The 15,842-nt window shown below is 40.5% G+C and overlaps 1 protein-coding gene across 1 annotated transcript in view; it reads left to right on the top strand.

Moving 5' to 3' along the window:
• Window positions 1-15,842, top strand: part of LOC149525417 (dynein axonemal heavy chain 11-like) — a 73,602-nt gene that overhangs the window by 10,902 nt on the left and 46,858 nt on the right. The window contains exons 3-4 of the mRNA XM_089776662.1: window positions 4,739-4,861; window positions 13,375-13,579. Of these exons, the coding sequence (XP_089632788.1) occupies window positions 4,739-4,861; window positions 13,375-13,579 (328 nt within the window). The remainder of the gene's footprint in view (window positions 1-4,738; window positions 4,862-13,374; window positions 13,580-15,842) is intronic.

Here is a 15,842-nt window from a genome sequence, read left to right as displayed (position 1 = left end):
GCAACTTGGCCTCCCTCCAGGAAAAGACAGTACTCAGTCACAGTTGACCATAAACTGAATCTCAGTCAACAGTGTAATACTGTTGCAACAAAAAGTGAACATCATTTTGGGATGTACTAGGAATGTGCAAAATACAAGAAGTAATTATTCTGCTCTACTCAAAACTGTGAAGGCCTCAACTGAGGTACTATGTCCCATTCTGGGAAAGATGTGGACAAATTGGAGATAGTCCAGAGGAGAGCAACAAAAGTTATTAAAGGTCAGGAAAACATGACTTATGAAGGAAAGATTGAAAAAATTGGCTTTGTTCAGTCTGATGAAGACTGAAGGGGGACGTAACATTCTTCAAGTATTAATGAAGCACTTCGAAAGTGCAAATGAAGCGGGGATTTAAATATTCCATGCTTAGTTTGCATAATCACGTAATGGCACTCTTTCGAAAATGCTCTATTTCGAAATTGAAACCGCAATCTAGACGCGGTTCTTTTGAAAACGGGGCACTTTTTTGAAAGATCCTAAGGTTTACAGTATCTTTCAAAAAAGTGCCCCGTTTTCAAAAGAACTGTCTAGATTGCAGTTTCGATTTCAAAATAGCACTTTTTTGAAAGAGCACCATTATGTTATTATGCAAATGAAGTGTGGGATATTTAAATCCCCGCTTCATTTGCACTTTCGAAGTGCTTTCTTTACATCCCTATGCCGACAGAGGGATGTAGTCTAGACATAGCCTAAAAGATGGTGATATAAAGGAGAGTGATAAATTGGTTTAAATTGCAGAAAGGGAGATTTAGGTTAGACATTGGAAAAAACTCCCTAGCTATAAGGATAGTTAAACACTGGAACTAATTACCTTGAATCAGGACGCCTGGGGTAGAGCAGCTGGGGAGCTGCGGGGTTGGTCCCGTCAGCGCCACACCTCGGCACTGTGGGACCAACCCGGAAGCACCCCAGCTGCTCTGTCCCAGGTGTACCCATGTCAGCTGCTGCTGAAACTGACCAGTGGCTGACTCCAGGAAGCCGGGGCAGAGCAGCTCTACCTCGGGCTTCCTGAAGTCAGCCTCTGGTCAGTTTCAGCAGAGGCTGTATTGGGGACAGCTAGGGTGCTGCCGGGTTGGTCCCACAGTGCCAAGGAGCAGCGCTATTGGACCTACCCGGCAGCACTCCAGCTGCTCTGCCCCCGGCTTCCCCAATTCAGCCTCTGGTCAGTTTTAGCAGTGGCTGAATCGGGGAAGCTGGGCGCAGAGCAGCTCCAATGGTCCGGGTGCCCAGAGCACTTCCGGGTTCCTGATGGTGCCGGACCATCAGGAGTGCCGGACCATGAGATGCCGGACCATCGGAGTTTTACTGTATTTTGAATGTAGTTATTTCAAAATAATTTCCTAGTGTAGATATGCCCTTAGTCATGCCTCAGTGCAAGGTGCTGGACTAGATGAACTATCCAGGCCCCTTCCAGTCCTACAATTTCTATAATTTCTTTTGTTAGTGCAACAGATATTGCAAAACATCATTGCCTGTATAATGATGCGCAAGAACTCTTCTAGGTTTTACTGTGTGCTTTAAAAGAAACTAGAACATTAATTCTGTCTGTGTGCCTATGTGGGGTGGGGAGAATAATTTGCCCCTTTCTCCAAAAAAGTGCTAAGAAAGCAATACGGTGTTGGATGGCTGAAAAGATTGATAATCTTTCTCTTCTAAATTATAGTTTTGGAATTTAGATCAGGCTGCTATTTGCCAGAAATAAAAATCCGGGGTGAAATCCTGATACTGTTGGCATCACTGGAAGTTTTATCACTGATATGCCATCATTTCATTCCTAGACAGGAAAGTTTCAATATCCCTTTGTCAATCCTGTGATCTACAGAATACATTACCTGTTTGGAGAAATCCTTAAAACACTCTTTAAAAAAAAAAAAAAACTTTCCCTCTTGCATGTGCATTCCAACTTCCCTGCTTTCATGCTTCATGATTTCAGATTTTCATATATTTTAAAGGATACAAAGTCATAATATTTACAGTAAGTATGGCTATCTCACAGTTATTTGGGTTGTGTGAAATGATGTGGAGGTCTCGGTGCAGTTCTGTGTCAAAAAGTGTCCATATTACAAAAACCGTTGTAGCTGGCTTTAATTGGTGAGTTTATTGGGTGACCTTGTGGAGACGCAATAGAAATGGAGATTCCCCTATTCTGTAATTTATGTTGGTAACCTCTTTATCATGTAACTGAAGTGCATTAGCAAAGTGGTGCAAGAATGATATAATGTTGCTACCCATATTGTATATGATACGTCTTCTGTAAATGATTAGCTTTATTCTCCAGAATTACCAATTCAATACCTTTTATGCACACCGAATTTGTTGTCCTCTTCTGGAAGTGTTAAAATCTGTATATGCTTGAAAACTATAAACATGTATATACTGTTTGTTTACTTAATAAATCATAAATACATATGAAGTTCCTTAAATGAAGAGAAAACATCATTTTAAAAGTATCATAGTAAATTATAGGATTTATTATATAGCCTTTTTCTTTTGGCATCTGATAGTCCACAGGGGTCTTAGTTTTTTATATATAATAAATCTGTAATTGCATTGGCTCCTGTTATCTCGTACATCACGCTGAGTCTTGTCTTGCTACTTTGCAACCTTGCTACTTTGCAACCTGGATTATTATATTTCACTCTGATTCAAAGGTTCCTATTCCAATAACTGAAGGCCTGGACCTGATTGCCATGTTGACTGATGATGCTACAATTGCAGCATGGAATAACGAAGGCCTGCCTGGTGATAGAATGTCAACAGAAAATGCCACTATTCTAACAAACTGTGAGCGCTGGCCTCTGATGATAGATCCCCAGCAACAAGGAATTAAATGGATAAAGAATAAATATGGGACTGACCTTAAAGTTATACGTCTAGGACAGAAAGGGTATGTGTACACACTGAAGAATTAGCTCTCACATTTACTGCTATAAAGTTCCCATAATTTTTATAGGGACTTGATGTTTGTTGTAATGTATTTACTTTTAGATTTGAAATATTATAATACTGAAGCCGGAATAAAATAAATGTTGGAGATGCTTTGCCCGTAAAGGACAAATTAATTTTCCTATAAATAGAATGCTAAAATGAAAGATTTTAATCAGTTTCCTGATTACTGAACATTATAAAGTATAATTTAGTATATAGGATAAATACATATATGTACCTAATGCACAGATGGAGACTCAGTCTAGTGATGATATACAGAAGACTGCATTCAGTAGCAATGAAAAACCCACTTTGAAATTCTGATAGCTAAGTGCGAATGGAATCAAATTTAGGTTGATATCACTTCTTTGGAATGGGTTTGTTTTTATCTTCTCTCATGATGACTTTGATTTATTGAGGGGATTGTGGTAAGTTTTGAACTGAACATTATTTTATTCACTGCAGTAAAATATCTTTGAAACGACCACATCTTTTTAATAGTGTTCAAAACCTTTTAAAGACGGTCATGCTCTATAAGTGGCTAGGTTAATATATGTTATTGAAATCCAGGTACAACAGACAGTTACATAGCATAGTACAGGAAATGATCTCAATAATGCCTAATTTTTAACCGTTGTGAACAATGTAGGTTCTATCTGCCTCCCTTTTTTATACTTGTCCCATTCAGCCCCTTCTTCTATTGCTTTCCCAACCCACCCAAATAATTGTCCCCTTTGTCATCTCCCACTCTTCTCAGTCTTCCCTATTGCCTCATTATGCCTAAAATTATACAGTTTTGTCCATATGCCTATCCTCCCAAACCCAGTTCACTGAGCTATCTGCCTCTCCTCTTTCAAGTCTTCTTAAAATACAGTTCTTCAAGGAGTCATTGAAATCCTAAGGCAGTATTCACTTTATAGTGGAGAGTCCACCCAAAATCCTAAAACAAAAATAATGGAGCCAACAAGACACACTCAGATTCACTGTCATTTACTTTTTGTGGCATTTAATTCCATTCCTAAATATTTTTATAATTATTTATTTCAGTTACTTTTTTTCTTTGTCTTGTGGTAATGCCTTGGAGCCCCAGTCATGGGCAGAGTCCCATTGTAACAGGCACGTTGCAAACCCAGAACAAATCACTTGAGAGAAAACATCACCTGCATGTGAATTTGGTTTGTTCTGTGAATGTTTGATGTAAGCGTTCACATCAGTAGTTATTCATGGTAGGCCCTTGTCCTCATTTTGCTTGAACAAAGCCCAGGGCCACCGACAAAGGGGGAAACTGCCCAGAGCCTGGCAATTAAAAAGGGCTCAGGGATCCCTCCCGGCTGCTGTTGCCACCATTGCAGCAGTGGTGGCAGCAGCCAGGAGTCCCAGCTCTTCAAATTGCTGCTGGAGCCCCATGCAGCATGCTCCAGGTGGCACTGAAGGGCTGGCAGGGGAAGCTAGCCTCCACCCCACCCTGTTGGCCCAACGACCCATCCTTTGTGAAAGCATAGAGCCAACCCCCTCCCATCTGGTCCTGTCAGAACCCCTAATAAAGCCTAACTCATATTTGTTACTAGATAAATAGCAGTAAGGAATAAAGATTTATACCTCAAAATTACTGAATTATTAATCATTGGAAAATACCTTTATGAATGCAATACATCAGGCTTTGGCAGAACCTTGTATAAATATTTCTCCAGTTTGTGTAATCTAAAACAGAAACATGATTGCTCCATAACTTGCACGTTATCTAATAGGTGGGGTTGTTTATTGTGTTAAGGTTTTTGAAGACCATTGAAAGAGCGTTGGCCTATGGAGATACCATCCTAATTGAAAACTTGCATGAAACAGTAGACCCAGTACTCAATCACTTACTTGGAAGAAACACAATTAAAAAAGGGAAGTAAGTATTCTTGTGCACTCAGAATTTTTAGTTGGGAGTTACTGTCAAGAGCACTGTGTGTTTTTCTTTTTCTTACCTTCTCTTCAGAATTCTTATGTCTTTTTCAAGAAGGGTGATGAGTTAAAACTGCGGTGATGAGTAAATATCAAATAGTTGGACATCTGGCTGTGGTTAGATAAGCACCCAAAAGTTCATATGTATATCAAAATGTAAAACCACCAATGCCATCCAAATTTTAAAAACTGGCCTGGAAATATTATGACTAGAATATCTTCTGGGATTTCTCCTGCTTTTTCTACCCTTAGCTAGAAACTGGAAGTGCAGAGTTATGCAAAATTAGGAAAAGGTAAACAAAGTTCTTTGAACCTCAGCAACAGTTTGCTTTATTTGTAAAATAGTATTGTCTATTGTAAATGTCTCCTATGATCATTACATCCTTTTTAGTTAAATGTACATCACTTAAAAGTAAATTTATTCGCAATGACTGGCAAATTATAAAGATTTAATAAACTAGAACAGACATATGAAGGAGACTGTCCTACAACCCTTTTTTTATTGACAAAATGTTGCTACCTGATCTGAAATCCATTAAAGTCCATAAGAGTCTTTCTACTGAAGTCAGTAAACTTTGGCTTGGGAGTTAATTGATAGTCCTTTGTGGGCAGTAGAGGATAATACTCTCTTGTATCTCTAGACCTGAAACTTCTATGGTCACAGATGAGGCATGCTGGTGGGACTGTGCTGTACCTGTTCTGTGGTTGAAAATGCCAGTCTCCAGTGCTCTCCAGCACTTTTCATAAAAGTATCAATTAGTATATTGTGTATTAAGATTTTTAAATAAATGTATGACACATCAGCTGCTGCTGCTGCAGTCACTTTGGAGAGATGTTTTAGTTACATCATTTCAAACCTGGCATGAATCTGTTCAGTTTGATTGGTCTTTTCATCTGAAATATGGCAATGTGGTCTCTAAGAACATAAGAACAGCCATACTGGATCAGACCAATGGTCCATCCAGCCCAGTATCCTGTCTGCCAACAGTGGCCAATACCGGATGCCCAGAGGGAGGGAACACAACAGGTAATCCTCACATGATCTCTCCCCTGTTGCCCAGCTCCAGAGAAACAGAGGCTCTTTCAAGGAATAAGAGATCCTCCGGAAAATAAGCTATTTTCCGGAGGATCGCATCCAGACTGGCGCTTTTCTCCGGCTTATCTACAAGCCGTAAAAAAGCGGCAGCCATGAAAATGCAAATGCCGCGGGGGATATTTAAATACCCCCGCGGATTTGCCTATTCCCAAGTGCTACATTAGCATCCCTATTACAGAATAGGGGCCAATGTAGACACAGCCAGTGTGTTTAAGTGTTATTTGTGGGAATGAATAAAAGCTAACATTTGAAAGATATTACATTCATGAAAGATGTGTGTCATGTTTACCTCCTGAGGTGGTGAAAATATGCAGACTTCCCCTAGTAAACCAGCAAACTTTTCAGCATTCTGTTTTTTAGTAGTTGTGTCAGACATTTGTTTTTTCTTCTTAATAAAGAAAGACTAGAAAGATGTTTGTGATAGATATGGTGCAGTCCAACAGTTGAAGTTCATTAATAATTGGAATGTTGTAGAGTATGAAGTAATGAATACTAATTACTCCTTTCATGTCTGACAGCACCCTGCAGACCAATACATCAGCCTAGACTTTAATTTGGTTCTAGTAATGGTTTCATCAATAGTACATTAATTCTGTGTTTGAAAAGATATACAGTTGAACCTGACCCACACAGTAGATACTGCTATCATAAAATGGCCACATACTGACAACAACTGAATAATTAGAAATAATTAAATCCACTGAACTTCAGACAATCCTAATTTTAAGTAAAATATATCTTATAATATCAATCGACAGAAAGCATAGCTGTGAAGATATATCAACTTGTCCTTCCAAAGCAAATTTATTAGCTTGTATATTAAAAAATTTGCTGATCTGTGAAGCAACTTCATAAAATTATATCCCACCATAGTTTACTGGGATTATTCTAGATCTTAAATCTTGTAAAGTAGCATAATACCAATTTATGGTGGTGTTTCTGAATTAAGACTGCTGTCAAAATTCTCAGCTTTAGAGAATCTCATATATAATGCGCTCATGCAACATGAATAATTGCAGTGGGAGTGATGGGTTCGGTTGCTAGGACCCCCTTGGGACTGTCACTTGGTATGTTGGATTAACACTGAGCCCACCTTCCTGCCCTCGTGGGCATCTCTTAACTTTGTCTTGCTGAGCCATGCCCTAGGCCTCCTCCAGCAGTGATGGAGTTGGGGGTCACAGCCCTCTACAATATGATTCAAACATAGAGATCAGATCAGCCCTAGGAAGGGACCTGAACTAAAGGGACTTGCTTCAGCACAGCCTCAATGGCACCTGAACCCCAGATACAGCCATCTTAATCTGTATGAAATTTTATACAAAGTAAGCGCATGATATTCACCCTCTTTCTCGGGGTAGAGAGAGAGATGCACAACTGCTTCTCCGCCCCCTCCTCCCCCCCCAGGTATTAATTATTTACACTGGGTTTATTAATAAACACAGCAGGCAGTACAAAGTGAGTTACCAAACCGAATAAAACAGAACAGGGTAAGATTAATACACTAAAGAGACTAAGTTACATGTACTATCTCGCTCTCAGAATTATCCTAGTAAGTTTCTTTCACAGACTGGCAAGCATTCCATTCTGGGCTTGATCCTTCCCCTTCCTCAGTCGTAGATGTTTCTAGCAGTCATCTTGGGTGAGGTAGCCAGGGAGATCTCACCAAATAGATTGCCTCACTCCTCATCCTTAAATAGGATTTATATAAGGCAGGATTCCATTGTTTGAAACCCAGCTCCCAGCTACTCATGGTAAAAGTGTGTGGTTTAAGATGGATTCCCGTGTCAGGTGATATGGTCATATGTCTCTTCAAGACCTATATCCCAGCTCCATACTTTACTGGCTCATCCATGTGTCTGCAGGAAGGCTAAGCTTCATTGTCTCTTTGTTAATGGGCCTTTATAGCCTGAAGTACTATTAATGGCCTCCCTTTTGCCTAGCTACATTAATAATACAGGTTTATACTCCATATTCCTAACTTGAGCTACAAAGATGATACATGCATAGAAATGGCAAATTCATATTCAGTAGATCATAGCTTTTCCAATTATATGTGACATGAGTATTTCACATAAAGCATATTCCCATTATGTCCAGGCCCACCGACAAGAGTGGGGAGAGGAAAAGGGGACAGTTGCTCCAAGGACCTGGTGATTCAAAGTGGCCTGGGGCTCCTGGCCCAGCAGTGGCAGCAGCCAGAGCCCCGGGCCCTTTAAATCAATGCTGGAGTGCCACTCTGAAGGCTGGGGCAGGGAGGCAGCGCTGTGGTCTGGGCAGTGCTGAGAGCTGGCTGCTCCAGCTCCGTCCCTTCTTCATGAGGTCCTGCCCCTTTCAGGAGATGTGGAGCCAGGCTCCCTCTCTCCCACCCCCCGACCTTGCCTCGGGGGGCCTATAGAAGCAGTCGGTGCCTCTGGTTATGTCATATTCATATTCATATTCATATTCATAAGAATAGTTTCATAAAGTATATGGAATGCCCCATTACAATGGGTACTTGGCATCTCTGAAAATCGGGCTTACTATCTTAGGCACCTACAACTAAAAATCTTGGCCATGCAAATATATTTTCTCTCTAAAAGCCACCTTAACAGGTAGTATGTACTGGATTGGGAGCCCCTTTTCACAAAAAGGATTGGGAAATTATGAAGTGCAGATTGTTCTTTGAGATGATTTCTGGTTTGGTTGTACATGTAGTTGCAGCATTAGTCTGATAACGTACTGTCCATGCAAGTAAGACATGACTGTTATGTATTGTTTAGGTAATAGCAAGACAATTAACTCAGTTTCTATACAGGAATACCTTTCATTTTCTTGAACGTCTTGCCAGCTGTGCAACTTTCAGGCTGATTTTTCCCCACAAAACTAGTGTGACCAACTAGTACAGTCAGCCTGCTGAGATTGCTAAGTAACAGCTTCAGTTTGCGTCTGATTTGTTCAGTTTTGCTCTCTGCTTTAGTTGCTGGAGTTCAGAAGTGTGAAGCAGAAGCTTTTAATTTAAACAGCGGGGTTTGAAATAAAGCGTTTTTATAAATCAATTGAACAGTGTTTTTTCCCCTCTACAAAGTAGAAAAATATTGTTTCCCTTGCTTTCTTGTCCAAAAGAATCTACCACCTCTCTCCATCTTCTCTGGGCTGCTCTAAAATGTAGTACTAGGAGAAGTCTGACATATTTTATACCATTTAGAACAAAGATGGGCAATAATATTCGCAGGGGAAGGGTCCGTTCAAGAATTTTGGTAAAATGTCAAGACTTTTGGTAAAATTGGCCTGCACATTTCTACTATGTTAATGGGGAGGGTGCAGGAGGGAGTTCCAGGTCTTGGATGGAATTTTTTTGAAGAAGGGATCTCTGGGCAGAAGACCGGGTGCTGGAGAGGGTGTGGGAGCTGGGAGGGAGTCTGAGCATAACAGGGAGTTCTGAGCTGGGGAAGGAAGTTTGGGTGCAGGGGCTAGGTGGGAGTTTGGGTGCAGGAGAGGGGATTGTGACCTAGGAATTAAGCTTGATGTTCAGGAGGTGGTGCCAGTTTCAAGTTTCTGGCAAATGGGAGTTGTGAGGATGGTTCTGGGGCAATGCACAGAGACCTACTCCCTTCCTCCCCCAAAGGGAGTCCTAAGTCCTTAGTCCTAATCTAAGAACACTTGTGGAGGACAGATCCAATCAGAAGTCACCCCGAGTATGCTGTATTATAAACTAAGTGTAAATGTTTCTTTTTTTATTATTTGAAATTAATGACAGTTCTACTAACACATGATTGAGTAAAACATTTCTACCTGTTTTGAAATTTCCAGTGAGCCATGTATTCTTTTTCTTAATCTTATTCTTGGGGACATGGTTAGTGCACATGCCTGATTTAAATCTTGTGGCCCACTGAAATGTAGAAGTGGTACTCCTGGACCACCCACTAGCCTCGGTTGTCCATCACTGCTATACATCTAATACATACAGCTCTTTTAAGTTTAAGTAGTCAAGCTATTTACTACAAAAAGCTGCTGTTCAAGTTACAAGATGGATCAGGATTCCTCACCTTTTTCAGACAATGAGGCCATATTCATCCACTCAGGACTTTTCCTCCTTAGCAATTCTCGTCTAGATTCTTGGGTGTAACTCTGCCTTTTTTCCCAGACAACAAACCTGTCAGGGAAGAGTTCTTCCTTTCAGTAGATTAGTTCAGCCATGGTAATTTGAGCCACAGGATGTGAAGTCTCAGCTTCCAGATCTTTCAGAGTATCTGCCAGTCCAAGGCATAGCTTTCCATAAAGCAGCTTTCTTTGAATAGGTCATCAGAACTGTCTCTGTTCTTGATCCTTTGATGCAGAAGTCTTTCATTCCTTTCACTTGGGGGTTGGGAAAAAATGGGGGTATTGCTTTGGGTGTCAGATCCTAAAAAAAAAAAAAAAAAAAAGAACAGAGATGATTTTGTTGACTCTCTTGGTTGTTTCTGTTTTCAAACCTAATCAATCTTGTACTGAGCTGGCCTCGGAAACTTCCCTTATTCCAGAACTACTCTCCTGAAGACAAATCCCTTTTGCCAACTTCTGGTGCTCCAAACTAATGTACATAAACTGAGTGAAACTGCTTCTTAGATTAAGACTTCTTCTCTGAAGTTCCTGAGTAGTGAGCAACAAAAAAGATGAAGCTGTGATAGCTGCCTAGTCTTTTTAAAAAACAAGCCACTTATTGATTTAGTCACCTAACTGGAAACTCCTATTTTTGAAAATGTTGGCTTTGTGCCCACTAATCAGCCATATCCATCATTCGTAGACCCATTAGAAGACAGGAGTTTAGTTCCCAACCTTCATTCTGAGATTCTTAAAACAGCAAAACATTGTGGCAAAGACCTTGCTATTTTCATGGTGTTACAGGTGCTTTGAGATGCAACTCTGGGACATACGTGTATCTCACTTTATTTTGAAGTAGCCCTTTGGGCTGTGATAACTTCTACTAGTAAAGTGGGGGTGGTCTATCTTTTTTTCCTCTGAAAGCCTCGCTTAACCCTAAGGAACCTCCACTGTCAGACTTGTTTGAAAGGTCTTCTGCCATGTTCCTTGGCAGGGGGAGACGTGATGCAGTGTGTTCAGATTGTGTCTATTGGTAAGATGGGAAAAGAGAAGCCTACAACCAAAAGTAATCCTTTGTAGTAATTCCTGTACAGCTTACGCTTGCACTGCCTCTCCAATCAGAATTCCACACTTTCATACTCCAGAATTAATTTCTAGATAGATATAGTTCATGAAATGTTTCTGTTGTACATTTTTCCATCCCTTTGGTTAACATCATTGGTGCTCACATTCCTTGAACCATGAGAGAGCAATAACAAAACATTTATTTTCCCCCGCTCTGTGATTAACAAAAAGGTCAGTATAGCTGCAGTTATAAAACCCACTGAGTCATGATGTAGGTTTTGCCTTTCATAGATGATAACCATGGAAATTGATAATTTACTACTTCTGTGAACTGAGAACCCATAAAACAATACATCTACTCAAGAGTCCAGAGCTCATTTAACAGCCAGAAATCCTTTCATTTTATAAGGTGGTTCTGTTCCCTTGATAGTATTCCCACTGACAAAGCCAACTGATGGTCTCCTCGGTCAGAGACCTGATTCCAACACCCTTATGCTTGTGTATATGTATGTTGCACTGAGGTCAAAATTACCCTCTTAGATGAGCTCAGATGTATTTGATTCTGATGTTTTCCTCTCCAGACCAGTATAGAATTGCACATGAGGAGCTTAATGTGTTGCAAGAACATAGTATCAGACTTTAAATCTGCCTCGCTGAACTGAGAAGTGAACTTCATCCTTATGTATTAAATCCTACCCCAAAAAATGACAAACTGAATGCTGGATCCTTTTTAGCACTGTTTTAAATGGGATTCAGGCCATTTATATTTAGGTGCCTAAATAAGAATTTAGGAGTCTAGCTTCATGCTCCAAGTTTCAAAATTTGGCTAGAGTTAATGTGCTTTTTTGCAGGTCAATCAGGTTCACCATCTGCTACAATTCAGGAGCCTTTCTTTTTTCTGATTCTCTAACCTTGTAGGCTCAATGACTGCTGAGCTAGTTGTTGAGATGTGTAGGATACCACCACTCTGTTGTGCAATCTCATTTGTGTCTTTCCACTTGAAGATGCTGTGGAAAGGAAGTAAATAAGACGAGACCAAAGACTACAAAATATTAACTTTTGTTTTTCAAAACTATATGACATAAAGTATGAGGGCTAGATCAGGGCTACCTCATCTCCATGTCTCATCTTGAGACTTTTCATGTCCCACCTGGGATAAAAGGTGGAACATGAAAAGTATCTCCCTAGTAAGGTCTCCTTGCAACAGTACCACCACAACATAGTGCACGTTGGGACATCACAGTGCGAGCAGAGCCAGGGAGCAGGCTCTTACTTAAGGGATCTTAAGAGGAATAAAATATAAGTTTAGAATCATTCATTCTATGCAGCATGTGACCCAGTAATTAATTTGTTTTGAACAAAGCGTTTTATCAGTCACCTTTAAAAATGCTCTTCTGTTCCTCAGTCAATAGCCTTTTGTCTCTTCTTGTCCTTTATCAGTGTGTCATAAACATGTATTTCTGTTCATTTCTTTGTGTTAACTATTGTAGCTGGAATATTTAAAAGATGCTAAAGAAAACAATTGTAAGAACGCACACAGTTCATGCAATAATTTTTTGTAAGAGTCTCCAAGTTCATGGTAAAGTGCAAGGACACAAGGTTACCTCTGAATTGTGAACTTTTCTATATTGCAGCCTATTTCATTGCTGATAAGCCACAAGCGTATGCTATATGAACAAGCAACCCTATGGAAAAAAGGATGCAATCATAGAATACTAGGACTGGAAGGGACCTCGAGAGGTCATCGAGTCCAGTTCCCTGCCCTCATGGCAGGGCCAAATACTGTCTAGACCATCCCTGATAGACATTTATCTAACCTACTCTTAAATATCTCCAGAGATGGAGATTCCACAACCTCCCGGGGCAATTTATTCCAGTGTTTGACTACCCTGACAGTTAGGAACTTTTTCCTAATGTCCAACCTAAAGCTCCCTTGCTGCAGTTTAAGCCCATTGCTTCTTGTTCTATCCCCAGAGGCCAAGATGAACAAGTTTTCCCCCTCCTCCTTATGACATCCTTTTAGATATCTGAAATGATGGCTGAGTCCAAATTTCATTTGCTTCAGATGAATTTTTACCATCCCCATTTTGTACCTCAAACAGCAATTCTTAAGCACTTGGTTTGTATCTTTTTTCTGTTGCATTAAAGTTCTTAAGTACTGGTCTTACATAAGGTTAGGGTATTTGTGAATTGCTTTATTCAGTATTGTTTCCATTACTATGCATGTTAACTATTGTCAGGTATATCAAGATTGAAGACAAAGAATGTGAGTTCAACAAGAATTTCCGTCTCATCCTTCACACAAAGTTGGCTAACCCTCACTATCAGCCAGAATTACAGGCTCAGACCACCCTCATTAATTTCACTGTCACAAAGGATGGGCTAGAAGACCAGCTGTTAGCTGAGGTTGTTAGTGTTGAAAGGCCTGATTTAGAAAAACTTAAGGTAAGACCACCTTATGTTTGTGAATGGTGAAATGGACTGACTCCATTCAATGCATTTTGTGAGTCAATGATCTTCAGTCAATAAGCACAAACTAAATTTCATGCCAACAAGTAAGAAGATATGAATGCACTAGTAGGCTTGAGGGCATTGAGTTAAAGGTACTAAGAACCTATTCTTGCTATTTCTACAATGCAGACATATATTTATGGCAGTAATAACCCATTTTACTGTCATTTATGAACAGAAATACTTTTATAAATTGTTGAAAAGGGGTCTTGATTCGATTTGTCATATTTACTGGATGTTATATGAAAGATTAAAAATGTATAGGAGGAAAATTAATAATACAATTACTTCAGGTTGCTATAACTCCTTTCTTCCAAAAATCTAAAAACACTTTGCAGGCTCAAATGAATCAAGCCTTACAATACCAGTAGCAAGACTGGAGACTATTTTACCCATTGATAGACGGTCAAACTGGTATATGATAAATTACTTCTCAAAGAACAGAGGTGGGAGCAGGATCTGAAAACTTCTCAGCTAAATTCTCCCTTGCATCCGAGCACTGTGTTGTGCAGGTTTGTAGGGACAGCTGTCAGGGAAACAGTTATGCTCCCCTGATCTTCTGAGTTATTTCTCATGGTCCAGTAAAAGTGCCCCCATAAGAGATCATGTGTTGATTGGGTGCTTCCCTAAAGGAGCATAAACCAATGGGAAGATCAAGGTAGCAGAACAGACCTCCGTCTCACTCCACTAGCCAACATGCTGGGTTGAGAGAGGAGTGGAATAGCAGGAGTTGACTCCATCACCTTTACAGGGGAATTTCCTCTGCCAAGGAATTTTCCATTTGCCAGTTATGATCAGATCCTACTTACTTTGCTCGGCTCAGGGTTATGGAAAGAGTGGAGGGCAGGGAAGCGGAGGAGAACCAAGAGTTTTAGTGTCATGCTTTCATGTTTGACCATGCTATTATACATTACATTATTTGGCTATTATACAGTAACTCCTTGCTTCACATTCTAGATCAGTGTTAAGGCAGTCGGAGGTGTGCTGCGGAGAACAATAGAGTTCAAAATGGCCACCATTAAAGGGACCGTCGACTTTTTTCCCCCTCAATAAAAAGTCCTTGGTGTTCCTCATTTTAAAAAAAAATATTGTTTGGTGTTCTAGTTATAGTCTTGAGAAATGCTACTTTAAGCAAAGTGATGCTAAGTGACTCATAAGAATGAATGTAAATAGGGAGGATTAGTTTCCAAGGAAATTTTTTTCAACAAGCAAAAGACAGTGTGTACCTATACAGTACGGCTACGTCTAGACTGGCATGATTTTCTGGAAATGCTTTTAACGGAAATGTTTTCCGTTAAAAGCATTTTCGGAAAAGAGCGTCTAGATTGGCACGGATGCTTTTCCGCAAAAGCACTTTTTGCGGAAAAGTGTCCGTGCCAATCTAGACGCGCTTTTCCGCAAAAAAGCCCCGATCGCCATTTTCGCGATCGGGGCTTTTTTGCGGAAAACACTACTGTGCTGTCTACACCGGCCCTTTTGCGCAAAAGTTTTTCAGAAAAAGACTTGCCCGAACGGGAGCATCATAGTATTTCCGCAAAAACACTGACAATCTTACATGACATCGTCAGTGCTTTTGCGGAAATTCAAGTGGCCAGTGTAGACAGCTGGCAAGTTTTTCCGGAAAAGTGGCTGATTTTTCCGGAAAAACTGGCCAGTCTAGACACAGCCTACATGTTTAAAAAAAATTCGGGATTATTTGGGAAAGTATCTGACAGCCCTTGGAAACGCAATAGACCTGCTTTGTGGAAATGGGGTCCAGAGTGGGGGGCTCTATCGATGGATGGGGGAACGTCCTGACATCAGCACCATCTCCCACTCAGCAAGCAGAGAGCTCCCAGAAGCAGCTCCAGGGCTGGGTGGGAGGGGCAGCAGAACTGCTGCTGGCAGCTGCCCAGCCACATAAATTAGTTTGCCAGGAATTTAGGGGAGTTGATGAGGGGGCTGCCAGCCCACCATGGTCTAAGTCCGTAGGAGGACAGACCTGCAAATAGTGGTAAAAAAGCAGGAAGCCAAACAGTGTTGTTTGTTTGGGAGCATTGCACAACTTTAAACAAGCACATGCTCTAATAGATAAGCAACATAACCAGGGCCATCCTTAGGATTTATGGGGCTCTATGCAGTACTGTTAAACTGATACCTCTATGTCCAATGGCAGGCAGGGGTGGGGCAGCAACATAGTACTGAAATATTTTTAAAA

Source organism: Pelodiscus sinensis, chromosome 2 (assembly GCF_052426305.1).
Source record: "Pelodiscus sinensis isolate ZL-2025 chromosome 2, ASM5242630v1, whole genome shotgun sequence".
In the NCBI taxonomy this organism is placed as follows: Eukaryota; Metazoa; Chordata; order Testudines; family Trionychidae; genus Pelodiscus; species Pelodiscus sinensis.
The sequence above is the reverse complement of the archived record's forward strand: the minus strand, read 5'-3'. Positions and strand labels throughout refer to the sequence as shown.